The 14,647-nt window shown below is 43.8% G+C and overlaps 2 protein-coding genes across 3 annotated transcripts in view; one reads left to right on the top strand and one right to left on the bottom strand.

The window, feature by feature from the left end:
- LOC121579412 (protein KIBRA) overlaps positions 1 to 10,816 on the bottom strand; it is a 36,565-nt gene extending 25,749 nt beyond the window's left edge. The window contains exons 1-6 of one of the 2 annotated variants that reach the window (XM_041893991.2): positions 9,774 to 10,816; positions 6,217 to 6,326; positions 5,798 to 6,001; positions 5,291 to 5,367; positions 2,823 to 2,902; positions 1,577 to 1,706 (exon numbers count right to left, since the gene is read on the bottom strand). In XM_041893991.2, the coding sequence (XP_041749925.1) occupies positions 1,577 to 1,706; positions 2,823 to 2,902; positions 5,291 to 5,367; positions 5,798 to 6,001; positions 6,217 to 6,326; positions 9,774 to 9,892 (720 nt within the window). In that variant the 5' untranslated portion in view covers positions 9,893 to 10,816. The remainder of the gene's footprint in view (positions 1 to 1,576; positions 1,707 to 2,822; positions 2,903 to 5,290; positions 5,368 to 5,797; positions 6,002 to 6,216; positions 6,327 to 9,773) is intronic. The other variant, XM_041893990.2, reaches the window with a different exon arrangement.
- A 545-nt stretch (positions 10,817 to 11,361) lies between these two features.
- Positions 11,362 to 14,447, top strand: LOC121579413 (ADP-ribosylation factor-like protein 9). Its single transcript, XM_041893993.2, has 4 exons — positions 11,362 to 11,658; positions 12,915 to 13,095; positions 13,474 to 13,649; positions 14,040 to 14,447. The coding sequence occupies exons 1-4, from the start codon at positions 11,521 to 11,523 to the stop codon at positions 14,205 to 14,207; spliced, it is 663 nt and encodes a 220-aa protein (XP_041749927.1). The 5' UTR covers positions 11,362 to 11,520; the 3' UTR covers positions 14,208 to 14,447.
- Positions 14,448 to 14,647: the final 200 nt, after the last annotated feature.

Raw genomic sequence — 14,647 nt, 5'->3', positions numbered from 1 at the left:
GTTTGGAACTCGGTAGTGAGTGTTGCAACCAGTGGGCAGACGATTTTTACGCGCTACGCGCTTCAGCACTCAGCAGTCCCATTCTGTGAGCTTGTGTGGCCTACCACTTCGCGGCTGAGTCGTTGTTGCTCCTAGATGTTTCCAGTTCACAATAACAGCACTTACAGTTGACCAGGGCAGCTCTAGCAGGGCAGAAATTTGACAAAATGACTTGTTGGAAAGGTGGCATCCTATAACGATGCCACGTTGAAAGTCACTGAGCTCTTTAGTACGGGCCATTCTACTGCCTATGTTTGTCTATGGAGATTGCATGGCGGTGTGCTCGATTTTATACACTTGTCAGTAACGGGTGTGGCTGAAATAGCCGAATCCACTAATTTGAAGGGGCTTCCACATATTTTGGCCATGTAGTGTAAAGTTTATATGTGAAAACTACTAAGATGCATACTTTCAGTTTTTCCAAAATCACTTCAGTCACGCAAAAGAAGGAAGCTCGTGCTAGCACACGTGCAGATCAAATACACCGCTATCACGCTGATGAAGGTATTTACATGTCCTAATAATTCGAAGAATTGCTCAGAAAATCTGGTGTTTTAATCGGCGTATGCTTACTTCAACTATGACCTTACGCGGATTAAGATAAACAGAGTAAGGTGTTTACACGACTAATGCCATAATCGGCCTACTCCCATAATCAGTTTTATATCGAATTATTAGTGTGCATGTAAATGTACTCATACACTGCAGTCAAACAGACACTACAAAGCCAACACACATACAACTGAACTGTCAGCGGCAGAAGGCTGGGGAGGGGAGGCATCCCAGTGTGGGGAGCGAGAGAGTGAATCATGGGGGCTCTGCATTATTAAACACAATCCAGCCCCTACTAACAAACACGTTTGTTGTTTTCTACAATTGCTGCCACCAAGATTAAAAATGGGGCGTGTATGTGTGTGTGCGTGTGTATGTGTCCTCAGCAGAGTTGGGAGCATGAAGTAGGCAGGCAAATACCAACCACGCACCAAGTCTCAGCCTGCTGCTGCATCATTGATTGAGCAGCAAAGTCATGGCAGGAATATGTATGAGTCTGTCCGTCCGTCTGTCTGTCTGTCACTCAGCCCAGGGGACGCTGGGACATGAGAGGGGAGACGGAGAGGTTGCAGGGGACAGAGGAAAAGAGGGAGGGTGGGAGAGAGGGTGATACCCAGGCGGAGAGAAAACTGAGCCGTGTGAGACGAAGAGGCACACAAGACTGAGACAAGACTCTGCAGTACCTGTCTACCACCTCCCTGTCCTCTTTCCCCTTCTTCTTCCTTCTCTCTCCCCCTCTCTTTCCCTGCCTGACAGTCAGTCCAGCCCATCTCCCTCCCTCGCTCCTTTCCATCTCTCCTTCCTTTCCCTGACAGTCAGCCCAACTCTAAACAGCCACACTCTCCCCCCTCCCTCCATTCCCCATAGCCTCATATGAGGCTGTCTCCTATATATCTCCGCACACAACACCTGACCGCCATCCCATCTTATCCATTCACCAACCCCTCTCCCTCCCTCATCCCCCTCTCATCCCATCCCTACTTGCCTGCATGAGCTCCTGTTTCTCCTTCTCCCCGGAGCTGATGGCATCCCGGATGGACTTCACCTCATTCAGGATGGCCTGCGCCTCGTGAAGATTGACACCGTAAGGTGCGCTGGACACCTTGTGGTCGATCCTGGAGGGAGGCACACGGTGGAAACAGATCAGAGAGTGAGTTATTAAACGGTCTTTAAATAGTACACCTGAAGATAGTGCCATCTGAGTTGTACATTTTTGCTCTCAGATTATTATTATTTAGTTTGGGGTTTGTTAAAGGAGGGATGTTGTTTAAAAAACACATTTCATTTTCACTATGATAATCCTACTGTGTCACTTTCAAACAATCCTGATCTAATCTAGACAGCAGTGAACAATAAGAAAACTAAGGATCTATTACAGGAGTCAAACTGGATTTAAAGGGCCACAGGTATAGAGAGAGAGGAAAGAGCCCGTCAGCGACACAGGGAGAGAGACCATCCATCCGTGGCGACAGCAGCAAATATGTAAAGCCAATCATCAGCAAGTCATGCGTGCAGTGGAACAACAGGTCTTTCCACATTCTTCTGAGAGCAAAGGAGGGAGGGAGGGTGCGAGGGAGGGGAGCAGCACTCCTCCGTTATAGGCCAAGGAGAACTAGAACAAGTGAAGCCTCTGTAAGCCTTTTCCACCTGGCTGTTAGAATAGATACTCTTATTCTATTTCGGTCTTATGTTATAAAGACCCTAAGGTATTTTCTTTGGGAAAGGAGAGCTTAGGACCGACATAGGATGTTACTGTGTTAGTATATTATTATTATTGTTTCATGAGGGTTGGTAAAAGTCTTTGATATCAAATGAAGGTCACGGAAGAACGGATTGGAATCCAACTGAACCACTATGTATCTTGTCGTTCGTTTACAAAAACAAAACAAACAAAAAACAAAAGAAATCACAGAAATGAGCCAGGGCCCGGCTTTTTCCACAAGACACATTGTAGAAGCAGCACTTCAGGCACTCCAAGAGAATTGTGCTTCGCAGGCAAAAATAGTGATATTTGACCATTTTGAAGGTCACGCATGAAATTACAATTTAATTCACTGTCTGTTTGTAAATGTCAGCGAGTTGCCATTTCGACCATAGTGAGAGCTGAGAGCTTCGAGTGTGTTGATGTGTTGACAACGGGAATCTTTCTGCAACTGTATCGAAAAAAGCAGAAGCCTACTACTACGGTGTAGTGTAATTGTGATTGTGTAACGAGGTCGGGTTGCACTTACTCTTTCAGCGTTTCAAAGCCCTGCTCTTTGTACTGCAACTCTTGTTTCATGCAGGCTAGGTCCCTCTTCAGCTTATTCACCTAAAAGAGACAAACACACAGGAATATAGTTATTTCACTGAAATAAAAAATGTCCCAAGTCAAAATACAATTGATTACTGGGAATATGATTATATTCGGCGGATTCACCCGAGAGAAACACACAGTATGATTTATTGAAATTAAAAATGTCCAGTTGTAATACAATTGATTACAGAGAATGATTATTTGGCTATATTTGGGAACAGCTGATTCAAATAGAACCGATTGTGTTTGTTCCATGCAGAAAAAATAAGTAGGATATAACTGATAATGCGCCTTATCGCATCTAATATGAATAAATATGATTAAAACAAAACATTTGCTTATTGTTTTTTTATGAAATGTGGAGGAGTGAGGGGGGGAAACATCGACAAATAATCCAACAGAGTGTGTTACTGTTACGCAACACCAACTGGCAGCTCTGGGACGTGTCCCAAATGGCACCCTATGTAGTACACTACTTTTGACCAGAGTCCTATGGGCCCTGGTCAAAAGTAGTACACCATATAGGGAATAAGGTGCCATTTGGGACGCAACCCTGGGTGCAGGTCTCAGACAAAGATGTCACTTACACACATTCCTCCTTTACAATGAGAAAGAGAGTTGGACACTCAGTCACTTAGCAACAGCCCGTTGGACTAAGCCTATTTCATGCACTAATGTCTGCTTAGGGATGAGAATTAAGCCCCAACAGAAGACTTAAGAACATATGGGTATACACATCCATTCCTAATGTGACTGAACACAAGTAATGCAGGCCATAGATAAAGTACAGAGACAGTGTAAAAAAAAAAAAACTGTTTTTGTGCTACTTATACAGTACCAGTCCAAGGTTTGAACACACCTACTCATTCCAGGGTTTTTCTTTATTTGTACTATTTTCTACATTGTAGAATAATAGTGAAGACAGCAAAACTATGAAATAACACATATGAAATCATGTAGTAACCAAAAAAGTGTTAAACAAATCAAAATATATTTTATATTTGAGATTCTTCAAAGTAGCCACCCTTTGCCTTGATGACAGCTTTGCACACTCTTGGCTTTCTCTCAACCAGCATCATGAGGTAGTCACCTGGAATGCATTTCAATTAACAGGTGTGCCTTGTTAAAAGTTAATTTGTGGGGGGGTATACAGAAGATAGCCCTATTTGGTAAAAGACCAAGTCCATATTATGGCAAGAACAGCTCAAATAAGCAAAGAGAAACGACAGCCATCATTACTTTAAGACAAGAAGGTCAGTTAGTACGGACAATTTCAAGAACTTTTAAAGTTTCTTCAAGTTCAGTCGCAAAAACTATCAAGCGCTATGATGAAACTGGCTCTCATGAGGACCGGCACAGGAAAGGAAGATCCAGAGTTACCTCTGCTGCAGAGGATAAGTTCATTAGAATTACCAGCCTCAGAAATTGCAGCCAAAATAAATGCTTCACAGAGTTCAAGTCACAGACACATCTCACCATCAACTGTTCAGAGGGGACTGTGTGAATCAGGCCTTCATGGTCAAATTGCTGCAAAGAAACCACTATTAAAAGACATTAATAAGAAGAAGAGACTTGCTTGGGACAAGAAACACGAGCAATGGACATTAGACCGGTGGAAATCTGTCCTTTGGTCTGGAGTCCAAATTGGAGATTTTTGGTTCCAACCACCGTGTCTTTGTGAGACGCAGTGTAGGTGAACGGATGATCTCTGCATGTGTAGCTCCCACAGTGAAGCATGGAGGAAGAGGTGTGATGGTGTGGGGGTGCTTTGCTGGTGACACCATCTGGTTTGGGCTTAGTGGGACTATCATTTGTTTTTCAACAGGACAATGACCCAACACACCTTCAGGATGTGTAAGGGCTATTTTACCAAGAAGGAGAGTGATGGAGTGCTGCATCAGATGACCTGGCCTCCACAATCACCCGACCTCTAACCAATTGAGATGGTTTGGGATGAGTTGGACCGCAGAGTGAAGGAAAAGCAGCCAACAAGTGCTCAGCATATGTGGGAACTGCTTCAAGACTGTTTGGAAAAGCATTCCAAGTGAAGCTGGTTGAGAGAATGCCAAGAGTGTGCAAAGCTGTCATCAAGGCAAAGGGTGGCTACTTTGAAGAATCTAAAATACAAAATATATTTTGATTTTTTAAACACTTTTTTGCTTACTACATGATTCCATATGTGTTATTTCATAGTTTTGATGTCTTCACTATTATTCTACAATGTAGAAAATAGTGAAAATAAAGAAAAACCCTGGAATGAATAGGTGTGTCCAAACTTTTGACTGGTACTGTATATCTTTTTTGTATAGTACTACTGATTTTGATTACTGCAATGTTGGGAAAGAGCAAGCAAAAAAGGCATTTCATTGTACATGACAAAAACTTGAAAGAGTGGTTTCTTACCCTACTTTTGGAAGTGACTATCTCGGCTTTGAGGACTTCTGGGTCATATTTACTGCTGGAGGATGATCTGGAATTCACTGTGGGAGATAAGATGAGAGGGTGAGCCGGGGCGTTATCTAATCCACTACGTTGCTTTATTCAACTTCAAGGCCCTTCTCATCAATCCCCTGTGTATTTTCAAACTACTGTAAATCACCACTTCAAGTCTGAGCAACGACAGAGGATTCCTCTTAAGAATGGAGTCAAGTTAAGTATTGTAGCATGTATTCAAACTTTTATTATAACTGACAACTTGAGTAAACTATGATGAGCTGCAATCCTATGATCAAATTGATGTGCACCTTCCCAACAGAGATGTCAAAAGCATTTCATCACTCAGAAGACTAAAAGACTAGTCTTATAAAAGACAACCCCTATCACTCTAGTTCTCTTCCCCGTTGCCGCCTATCCCTTCTGTCACCCCATAACCCTGTCTCCCTGCCCCCCCTGGCTGGTCCAGGTCCTTACAGCTGGTCTGGGAGGTGGACTTGTCCCTCCAGGTGTTGTTGAGCTGGAGGTATTCCTGCTGGGCCAGGCGCAGGCGCTGCTCCTTCACCTGGTAGATCTCCTTCTGGGCACTCAGCGCGTCCTTGGCCACATCCAGGTACTCCCGCAGCATGACCTTCTGCTCCCGCTGCCACTGGGCCCGTGGGTCCTCCAGCTGAGTGCTCTCTGATGTGGGAAGCGAGGGGGATGAGGAAAGAGGGCAATCAATTGGAGAGGACAGGGAGACAGAACATAAGAAACAAGAATGGACGAGATAATATATATTTATTCTAATCACAATTTTGGATCATGATTTGACCGGCCATTTGTTTTCCCACAAATGTGTGATGAATATGGGTGCTGGAAGTTATAGTTATGGAGTATTGCATATCTGGACTCACTTGTGTTATGGTCCACATAGTAGGCCCCGACATTGGGGTCGTAGGCCTCCTCCCAACCCACTGGCAGTTCATCTCCAATGCAATCAGCAAATGTCAGAGGTTTAGTCTGCCTGAAAATCACACACAAGAAACAACAGTCAACTGATGTTAAGAATTAGAGAGGTGTCACAGCAAAAGTAAATCAGGATGACCATGCCAAGATAGTTGGCCATCCAGGGTTCATGCCAAGATAGATAATTTGGTTGTCACTGAGGGCTACCACCATTGCAGTGTGTGTGTGTCTCTCTAATAGGGGGGTCTAGTTAGAATGGGTCTCTATTCACCTCTGGCTTGCAAAGCACAATAGCCGGAAGCTGGGGCCTGACATTCCACAAGTAGAGTTAACACATCGCCTGGAGGTTTCTGAGGCAACCAATCCAGGCCTTCCAACACAAGGCCAGAGCTCTGGATCACAGGAGACCCAGTAGGACCTCAGTGGCCACCACACACAAAGCACCTCAGAAGGACTCTACAAACAGGACCAATGTGCAATGTGCCAACGGAAAAAGTGAAGGGGCCTATTTGCTGAGTAACGGTCCAAAAATCAGCCTCTCTGGGTCTTTACATTAGCTGATTTGAGGTGATTTTGATAGGCTACTGTTGTCTTTTCCATGCTGGTCTAACTTGGCACAACCTCCTATGGCATAAACCCCTACGCTAAAGGACAGAATACAAATTATGCTAATGTCCAAGTTTTTGACAAAGTTATCAGTGGCACAGCCGACATGTACACTTTTAGAAAAATAGGTGTTATCTAGAACCTAAAAGGGTTCTTCGGCTGTCCCCATAGGAGAACCCTTTGAAGAACACTTTTTTGTTCCAGGTAGAATCCTTTTTGGTTACAGGTAGAACCCTTTTGGGTTCCGGGTTCTACCTGGAACCAAAAAGGGTTCTCCTATTGGGACAGCCGAAGAACCCTTTTGGAGGCCTTTTTTCTAAGAGTGTAGGAAAACTTGTCTTAGTCTTTTCTTTTGCTCAAACTCTGTTCTGAAGACTGCAGATATTACCATCCTCACAGAGCCTTTTGCTCAGGGTGAAACTGAACAGGTTCCTTTTTCACTTTATGAATAATTAAAAGGGCCAGCAAAGACCCCCTTAGCCCCATACTAAATGTATCTCTCGGAGGAAAAGGTTTGTGGAGAACAAACGCAAATCCCCCAAAAGCTGGCTGCGGGGTCCTTTGAGTGACTGTGTGCGCATCATCATATTATTTTATTAATTCCACTGTCGCTGTCCTCTCACCCCTGCAAATTCAAACCCTTATCACTCTGAGCTGATGGCCGAACTCATCACTCATCATCATTACCCTCCAAGTAGCGCTGAATCACTGTCTCACTCGGCCAACCAGAGGGCTTTAAATAGGCCCAGAGCTTAGCGTGAGGCACTCACTGGTTGTTCATTGGAATGCAAGACCTCTCCCAGTCTGTCTGGAGAGGATACCAGGCTAGACATCTCTTCATCTCTTCAGACAGTGATGAGTCTTAAATAACTAATCTTGGGTAGTGAGTGACCCGCCTAAGGCTTCTATAATTGTCTTTTGTGACCCGCAAGATAAAATAAATCCTGTTTCTTTCCAGCCTTTTCCATAAACTGTGTGATCCAGGAAAGACCAGCCGTGACCCTACATTAGGAAAGCACTCCCCTGGAGGATAGGGTTTATCAACATTCTGTTTTTGTTGAACTGTGTGAGTTCCTTACAATACTGGTAGTGGGCCTATATAGCGAGAGCAGCTTTCTGAGGCCCTAGTTGATGATTCTTCAGGTTTAACCTCTAGCTAAGTGTTTCACACAAAGACCGGGGGTCTGGCATTTCCTGGTGAGCAGCAGCATTACAACTTAGTTGAGTGAGTGTCGGTGGTGAAAAACACTAGGCAGGCTTGCAAACAAAGTCAAACACCCTAGCACATGCTCTAATGCAAAGCAACAAAGCGTGCGGCCGAGTGCAAACATGGGGGAGCATAACTGAAAGATGAGTCAGAGACTTTCAGTCAAAGCACTATAAATTCCTCAAGTCAAATGTATGAGGCTCCAACCTACATTTCATTGCGCTCAAGGTCCAACAATCAAGTAGAGCTGCTAGCTGCTTCAGCTCCCCCCTGGCAACGGCTCAGTATCTGGGAGATAACATTCCATTCACCTGACAGAATGCGTTGGGTGCGTCACCATGAGGGTGGATAAACAATATGGCTGGCTGAGGTATGCGAATGCAGCCAACAGAGATACTGACAGGGCAGAGGCTCATTAGATGAATGTATACTGAACAAAAATATAAAAACGCAACATACAACAATTTCAAAGATTTCGCTGAGTTACAGTTCATATAATGAAATTAGTCAATTGGGAGCCAGGCCCACCCACTGGGGAGCTAGGCCCAGCCAATCAGAATGCATTTGTGGCAGCACCTTTTCCACCAATAGGGCAGCCCAGTCTAATGGGAATTCATTATCATGATCAGGAAGAGGCCTCCTTATCATAACTCCCCATCAGCTGTTCCGTAGCAAGGCCACAGAAATGTCCCAGTGCTGAACTGCAGTGGAAAGAGATGTGAAACTCCAATGACAGCTTTTGGGTATGGCTGTGTCTCATCTCAGACTTAGTATTCTGGGCTGGCTTCATTCTACTGTGCCCCAAACAGACCAGTGAACAGTATAGGAGATAGCCTGTCACTGTGAAGGGCCTATGTTCCTCACTTGATTTAACCCCTCTCCTCTCGTTGTTGTAAAGAAATGCATGCATGGCCCCAGAAATGGAGAGGTTATACATGAATCCCTTCCGGCACTGACTGGCTCTGGTTTCCACATCCTAGTTAAAGGTTAGCAGGGCCTCATGCTGCACTTTGACCCTGTGCACCTTGGCAAGCAGTGAAAGGGATTTTAAATAATCAGTCTTTACTTTCCCAGCCTCTGTGCTCAGCCCTCCTCAGCTGTGTGTTTTAGGAATGTCTGTTAAGATCTTTGTTTACAAAGTTCTGTCATCTTGGTCTTGCTGCTACCAAGCCAACCTGTGACAATTCACCAGGGAGGTGGGCAGATCGGTGGCCTTGTGTATGTCATGTTCTTGGTCTTATAATGATGACTGCAATAATGACAGCCACCAACCATTAGAATAATACCCAGTGTGCTTTGCAAGTGTTCATTTTCACATAATATTTTGGTCATTTAGCAGATGCTTTTATCACACCATAGTGCCATCACACTTCTGACACCAATGCAGTAAATCTGGGGTGATAGCCGCTATAAAAATGGTATAGAAAAGTATTTTGCATTTTGAAATTGTGTAACTTATTACAAAATGCCTTGCATTCAGGCCAGTGAAATATAAATTACACAAAATACTCAAAAGTAATTGAAAAACGTATTTCAAAAACATGTAACATAAATACTGCCCATCTCTGTTCCATCAAGCAAGTTGATAAACTCACCGAAAGACGTGTACATCAACGGTATGAGAAATATAAAACGGGGAAATTTTTATCACTCCCTTTTTCCCCCCACTGCGCTGTCCATATGATACCATACCTGTCTCTTGGATCAATCCAACTAGTAGCGTGTTTGATGTGGTCGATATAGTAGACTTTCCCGTCAAAATCCCGGGCTTCTTCCCAACCCTCTGGTAGTGGTAGCTCCTTCCTTGGCATGTCAGACGAGTCTCCATGTAATTTTCTCTGCAAGTCCTCTAAATTCTATCGAAGGTAAACAATGTCTTGTTGTGTGGAGTATCTTAAAATCATCACTCGGTTCCAATTCACAAATTCTGGTTTGTGTGCGTGTTGGATTATGTGATAATCCATAACGTCTCGCAGTACATGTTCTCAGAGTACGAGTAGAAATGTTTGCCAAACAGTTGTTGTTTTCTTAACAAAGCAATCTGATACAATTTCCTTAATGAAACAATATTTCCAGCACAGATGCGCAAATGATTTCTCTGCAGAATAAAGGTTATTTTGTAGCCGTTTAGCTCAACTCAGTAACAATGTTACAACCAGTCACATTGGAATTGAGAGAGTGGTGTTTCACGAGATAAATCCCTTATGTGCAATTGAAGTCATCGTTGTTCAATGTTTGTGTTCGTCTAATTATGTATAATACATTCTAGAACATAACGAATAACTTTTCAAGCGGGTTGTCCATGGTCCAAGGCATGTTAATTGTGTTGGGACAGCTTGACTCCTTTCTGGATATTCAGATTAACCGAAAAGTGCATTTGAAGTCTGCAAATCCACCCAATGTTTTTTGTATGTGTAGAAATATTACAACAATGTCTCACCATTCAGCAATAAGCTTTTCTTAAATATTTTAGAGCCCTTTTCGTTCACTGGCCACCATGTTTAGTTAGCGAGAACGATGCTAACCAGTCAGCTAGCAAGTAACCCTCTCGTGCTCTACCCAGAAATTACCCCATTCCACAGAATTAAGCTGCATTTATCTTCACATTCACGGTAAATGTTCCTGCAAAATTCCGATAAATCCACATTGAAGTTGTTTACTTATAATCGTTTGTTACTTAAAGGGGCAGCAAGCCTCTCCTCCAGAGTACTGTTTGCCGCGGTCGGTCGTGAAGGCTCGCGATGCTGTTGAATTACGTCATACAGGTGCTTTTTCCTACAATGACATTTTGTCTGGTTTTAAATGTGGAATAATGTGTAACTCTTACGTTATAACATGACGGACACACGAGACAATTAAATAATTTACTTGGTGAAAAATTATAAATGTTGCTCTGTGTTAGTTCTACTTCATCAGGCAAACTTCTGAGACAAGTGCATTACGCCCTCCCATGGACAGTTTTTATTGACGGTGTTCCTCATTGTATTGACCATGATTTCACTGTTCACTCTAGGTTACAAATATTTATTTGATCATTTTAAACACAACTGGAATTGTCTTATTCATTATAGGCCGTCAAATTTATAAAATCCAGTCCAAAAGAAACCAGAATCTGTGTAGTAAATTGCACTTTATGCGAAATATTTAGGCCCTATTATAATAACTAGATTTAAGGGAACCGACATACCCTTTTGCAATTACATTAAAACTCAGAGGCTTCATCCACTTTACACAAGTAGCTGTTGCCCAGGCCATAGACTCTGCCGTCACGAATCCAACCGATTGAAGGGTACAAGCGCTGGCGGGGCTCTTTTCAACACAAACAAGGAAGAGATATCACGTGCACTGGTTACAGTGGAAATCATTCGATAATTTCATCGTTGGCTCTTGGCTGAGGTGTCCAGGAAGACGACATTCTCCGGCGTTCCAGCAGTGCCACATGGTTCTGCTTCGGCACATATCCATCGCCCTAACCGCCGCGGTGGCTGCCTTCGGGTCCGCGCTGTTTATTGCCTTGAATTATTTCTACAGAAGGCGAATATGGTCTCCGGAAGCGGAATATTACATGATAAAAGAGGTAAACTCTTATTCTCTGCCATCTAGGAATGTTCAGTCGGCATACGTTTATGACTCTGTTGCAATCGGGGGGGTCAGACTCACAGTTTTCACGGTTTATCGCCGGATTCTTTATGCCAGATCAGTGAAAGTTATATAGGCGCCAGTAGCATCGAACGCAGATAGGACTTCACAAATCACTTCTGTCTAGACGTGGATGTGGTCTTCCAGCCCATACAATACATATGACATGAATGCTGAGCCTTCATCCCAGATCATGTTGATCACAAACTGACTGCATGGTGATGATGATGGGTTGTGATAAAGATTGATGCACATAATGGGACTCATACAGGTTTAGGCTCCAAGAGGGCAACAAGAAAATATAGCCCGTTTCATGTTGAAGGAAAAATGGTTTATATATGCAAATCATTCCAAAGTAGTAACACTATCATAATAATAATTGCCTATAGAAACATTTCATCTGACTATAGCCTATAGGGCCATAGGACATTACCTGAAATTAACTAATAGGATTTTCAGGAGCTTCAAAGGTATTGATTAAATCAAGGAGACAAGATAAGGCTACCGTTAATGTAATCAAGCAAAAACGGCTGAGACATTTGTTGACTCAAGTGTGTAGCTCCCCTAAAGTGTGCCACTCGCCTAAAGTGTCCCACTCAAAAACCAATGAGATGGTACAGAGCTGATTTAAATAACATTCATGGGAAACTAAGATTATTATGTTTCATAACATTACAGTGGTCAAAGAGCTTATGCAGTTATTGTGGGCCAAGTAGACAGCTTATTGGGCGGCAGGTAGCTTAGTGGTTAAGAGCGTTGTGCCAGTAACCGAAAGGTCGCTGGTTCTAATCCTCAAGCCGACTAGGTGAAAAATCTGTCGATGTGCCCTTGAGCAAGGCACTTAACCCTAATTGCTCCTGTAAGTCGCTTTGGATAAGAGCGTCTGCTAAATGACTAAAATGTAAAAATGTATTGGGGATTTGGGGGTCACAACAGAGGCTGCTAGCTGCTTTGCACACAAATGCAAGTGAATGTGAAATACTGCAGCATTATCTATAGTGCAATGTTAATCCTACAGAGATAGATAATGAAAATGCATGTAAACAAAACATATTGCAGTTCGGCACTTTACAAGAATAACAATGATCTATATATCTGTGACTTGAGAAAAAAGTAAAATGGGATAAGATAACTTCATGTTGCTGATGTTAAGAGAACAGGTGTTCTGATGACCTCCTGCGGTGTGTTGAACAGGAGCAGGAGGAGCGTGGAAAGCGCCAGGTGCTAGTCCTTGGCCTAGACGGCGCTGGGAAGAGCAGTATGCTGCAGGGGCTGACAGCTGGAGACGGGGGCAAGAGAGGGCACTGCCGCCCCACCAGGGGCTTCAACTTTATGAGCCTCAGTGCCCCTGCCTGTCAGCTGGATTTCCTTGAGAGTAAGCTGTGCAGTTTGCACACCACCAGAATTCTGCATATGCTTGTAGGGTAATTCAACCGGCCTGTAAGACTCCATGCAGAGTGCTTTAAGGCTGTTCTATGACCTTAAAATGTGTCACATTGTAAGCTATCAGTTTGGCCCTCAAAATACCAGTGGCCTTACCAAAAGCATTATAATCATGTGCCTTTGCTTACACTCAGTCATACATGTTTGGACAACACGCACCATTTACTTTTTCTTCAGTGGAATAATTCATTTAGCCCTTTTGTAGTGTGACAAACAAATAAGAAGGTGTAAAACACAAGTTCACACATCTTCCTAATTGCCTAGCAACACTTCTCAAGTAACCGGCCTACCTCTGTCTGCTGTCTTCTAGTTGGAGGGGGTGAGGATTTGCGTACGTACTGGACAGAGTACCTGAGGAAGACGCATGTCCTGGTGTACGTGGTTGACTCCTCTGACAGAAAACGTCTCCCACAGGCCAAGGCTGAGCTGCATCGCCTTCTCAGACTGGATTCACAACTTCCTGTGGTGGTCCTGGGGAACAAACAGGTGACCTTGACTATTGAGCTGTCTGATACTGTCTTTGGGCGGATGCCATTAGAAAAAGAAAAACCTAACGAATGGAATCTCATTCCATTTCTATAGAAACACGTTTGTTGTTATTACTGTGGGCAACACGAGTGTCTTGGACATGGATAAATGTATGTTCTCCAGTGAGTACATGTTAGTAACACCTCACTTGAGCTGTGTTAGAAATAATTTGTAATACTGTTATAAGCGTGATGTTACACCTGTCATGACCAGTGTTGTGATACATCCATGCTTAGATTGTCAAACTGTTTTATTTACAATTTAGTCATTTTAACAGATGCTCATCAAACCCAGAGTGACTTGGCAGTAGACTTCACTGTCCATCCTGTGTGTCCTCTCCCCTCCCAGGACAAGCACAACGCCATGAGTATGTCGGAGCTCCATGAGGCCCTGTCTCTGGGGGCGGTGGCTGACGAGAGGAGGCTGTTCCTCCTGGCTGCCCAGCTGGGCTCAGACGGCCTGATTGGCTCCAGGAATCTGAAGGCCTTCCAGGACCTGATCCTACAGCTCGTCTGATTCCCTAGGACAGGATGAGTTGAACGGGGGGGAGAAGGGGGGGGACCAGTGGCAAGTAGCAATGATTGCGTGTGAATACTTTTCAACTAGAGAAGATCCTTCAGGGCACTCTGGGAGTCAGGGACCAAAAACAGTCTTCACTGAATCATTGATCATTACAATAGTAACAGGGTTCAATATACACTAAGTATACCAAACATTAGGAACACCTTCCTAATATTGGAGTTGCCCCCCCCCAGAACAGCCTCAATTCATCGGGGCATGGACTCTACAAGGTGTCGAAAGCGTTCCACAGGGATGCTGGCCCGTGTTGTCAAGTTGGATGGATGACCTTTGGGTGGTGGACAATTCTTGATACATGGCAAACTGTTGAGCGTGAAAAACCCAGCAGTGTTGCAGTTCTTCACACTCAAACCAGTGTGCCTGGCACCTACTACTAC

This window comes from Coregonus clupeaformis, chromosome 13 (genome assembly GCF_020615455.1).
Source record: "Coregonus clupeaformis isolate EN_2021a chromosome 13, ASM2061545v1, whole genome shotgun sequence".
In the NCBI taxonomy this organism is placed as follows: Eukaryota; Metazoa; Chordata; class Actinopteri; order Salmoniformes; family Salmonidae; genus Coregonus; species Coregonus clupeaformis.
This window is presented reverse-complemented; position numbering and strand designations above follow the sequence as displayed.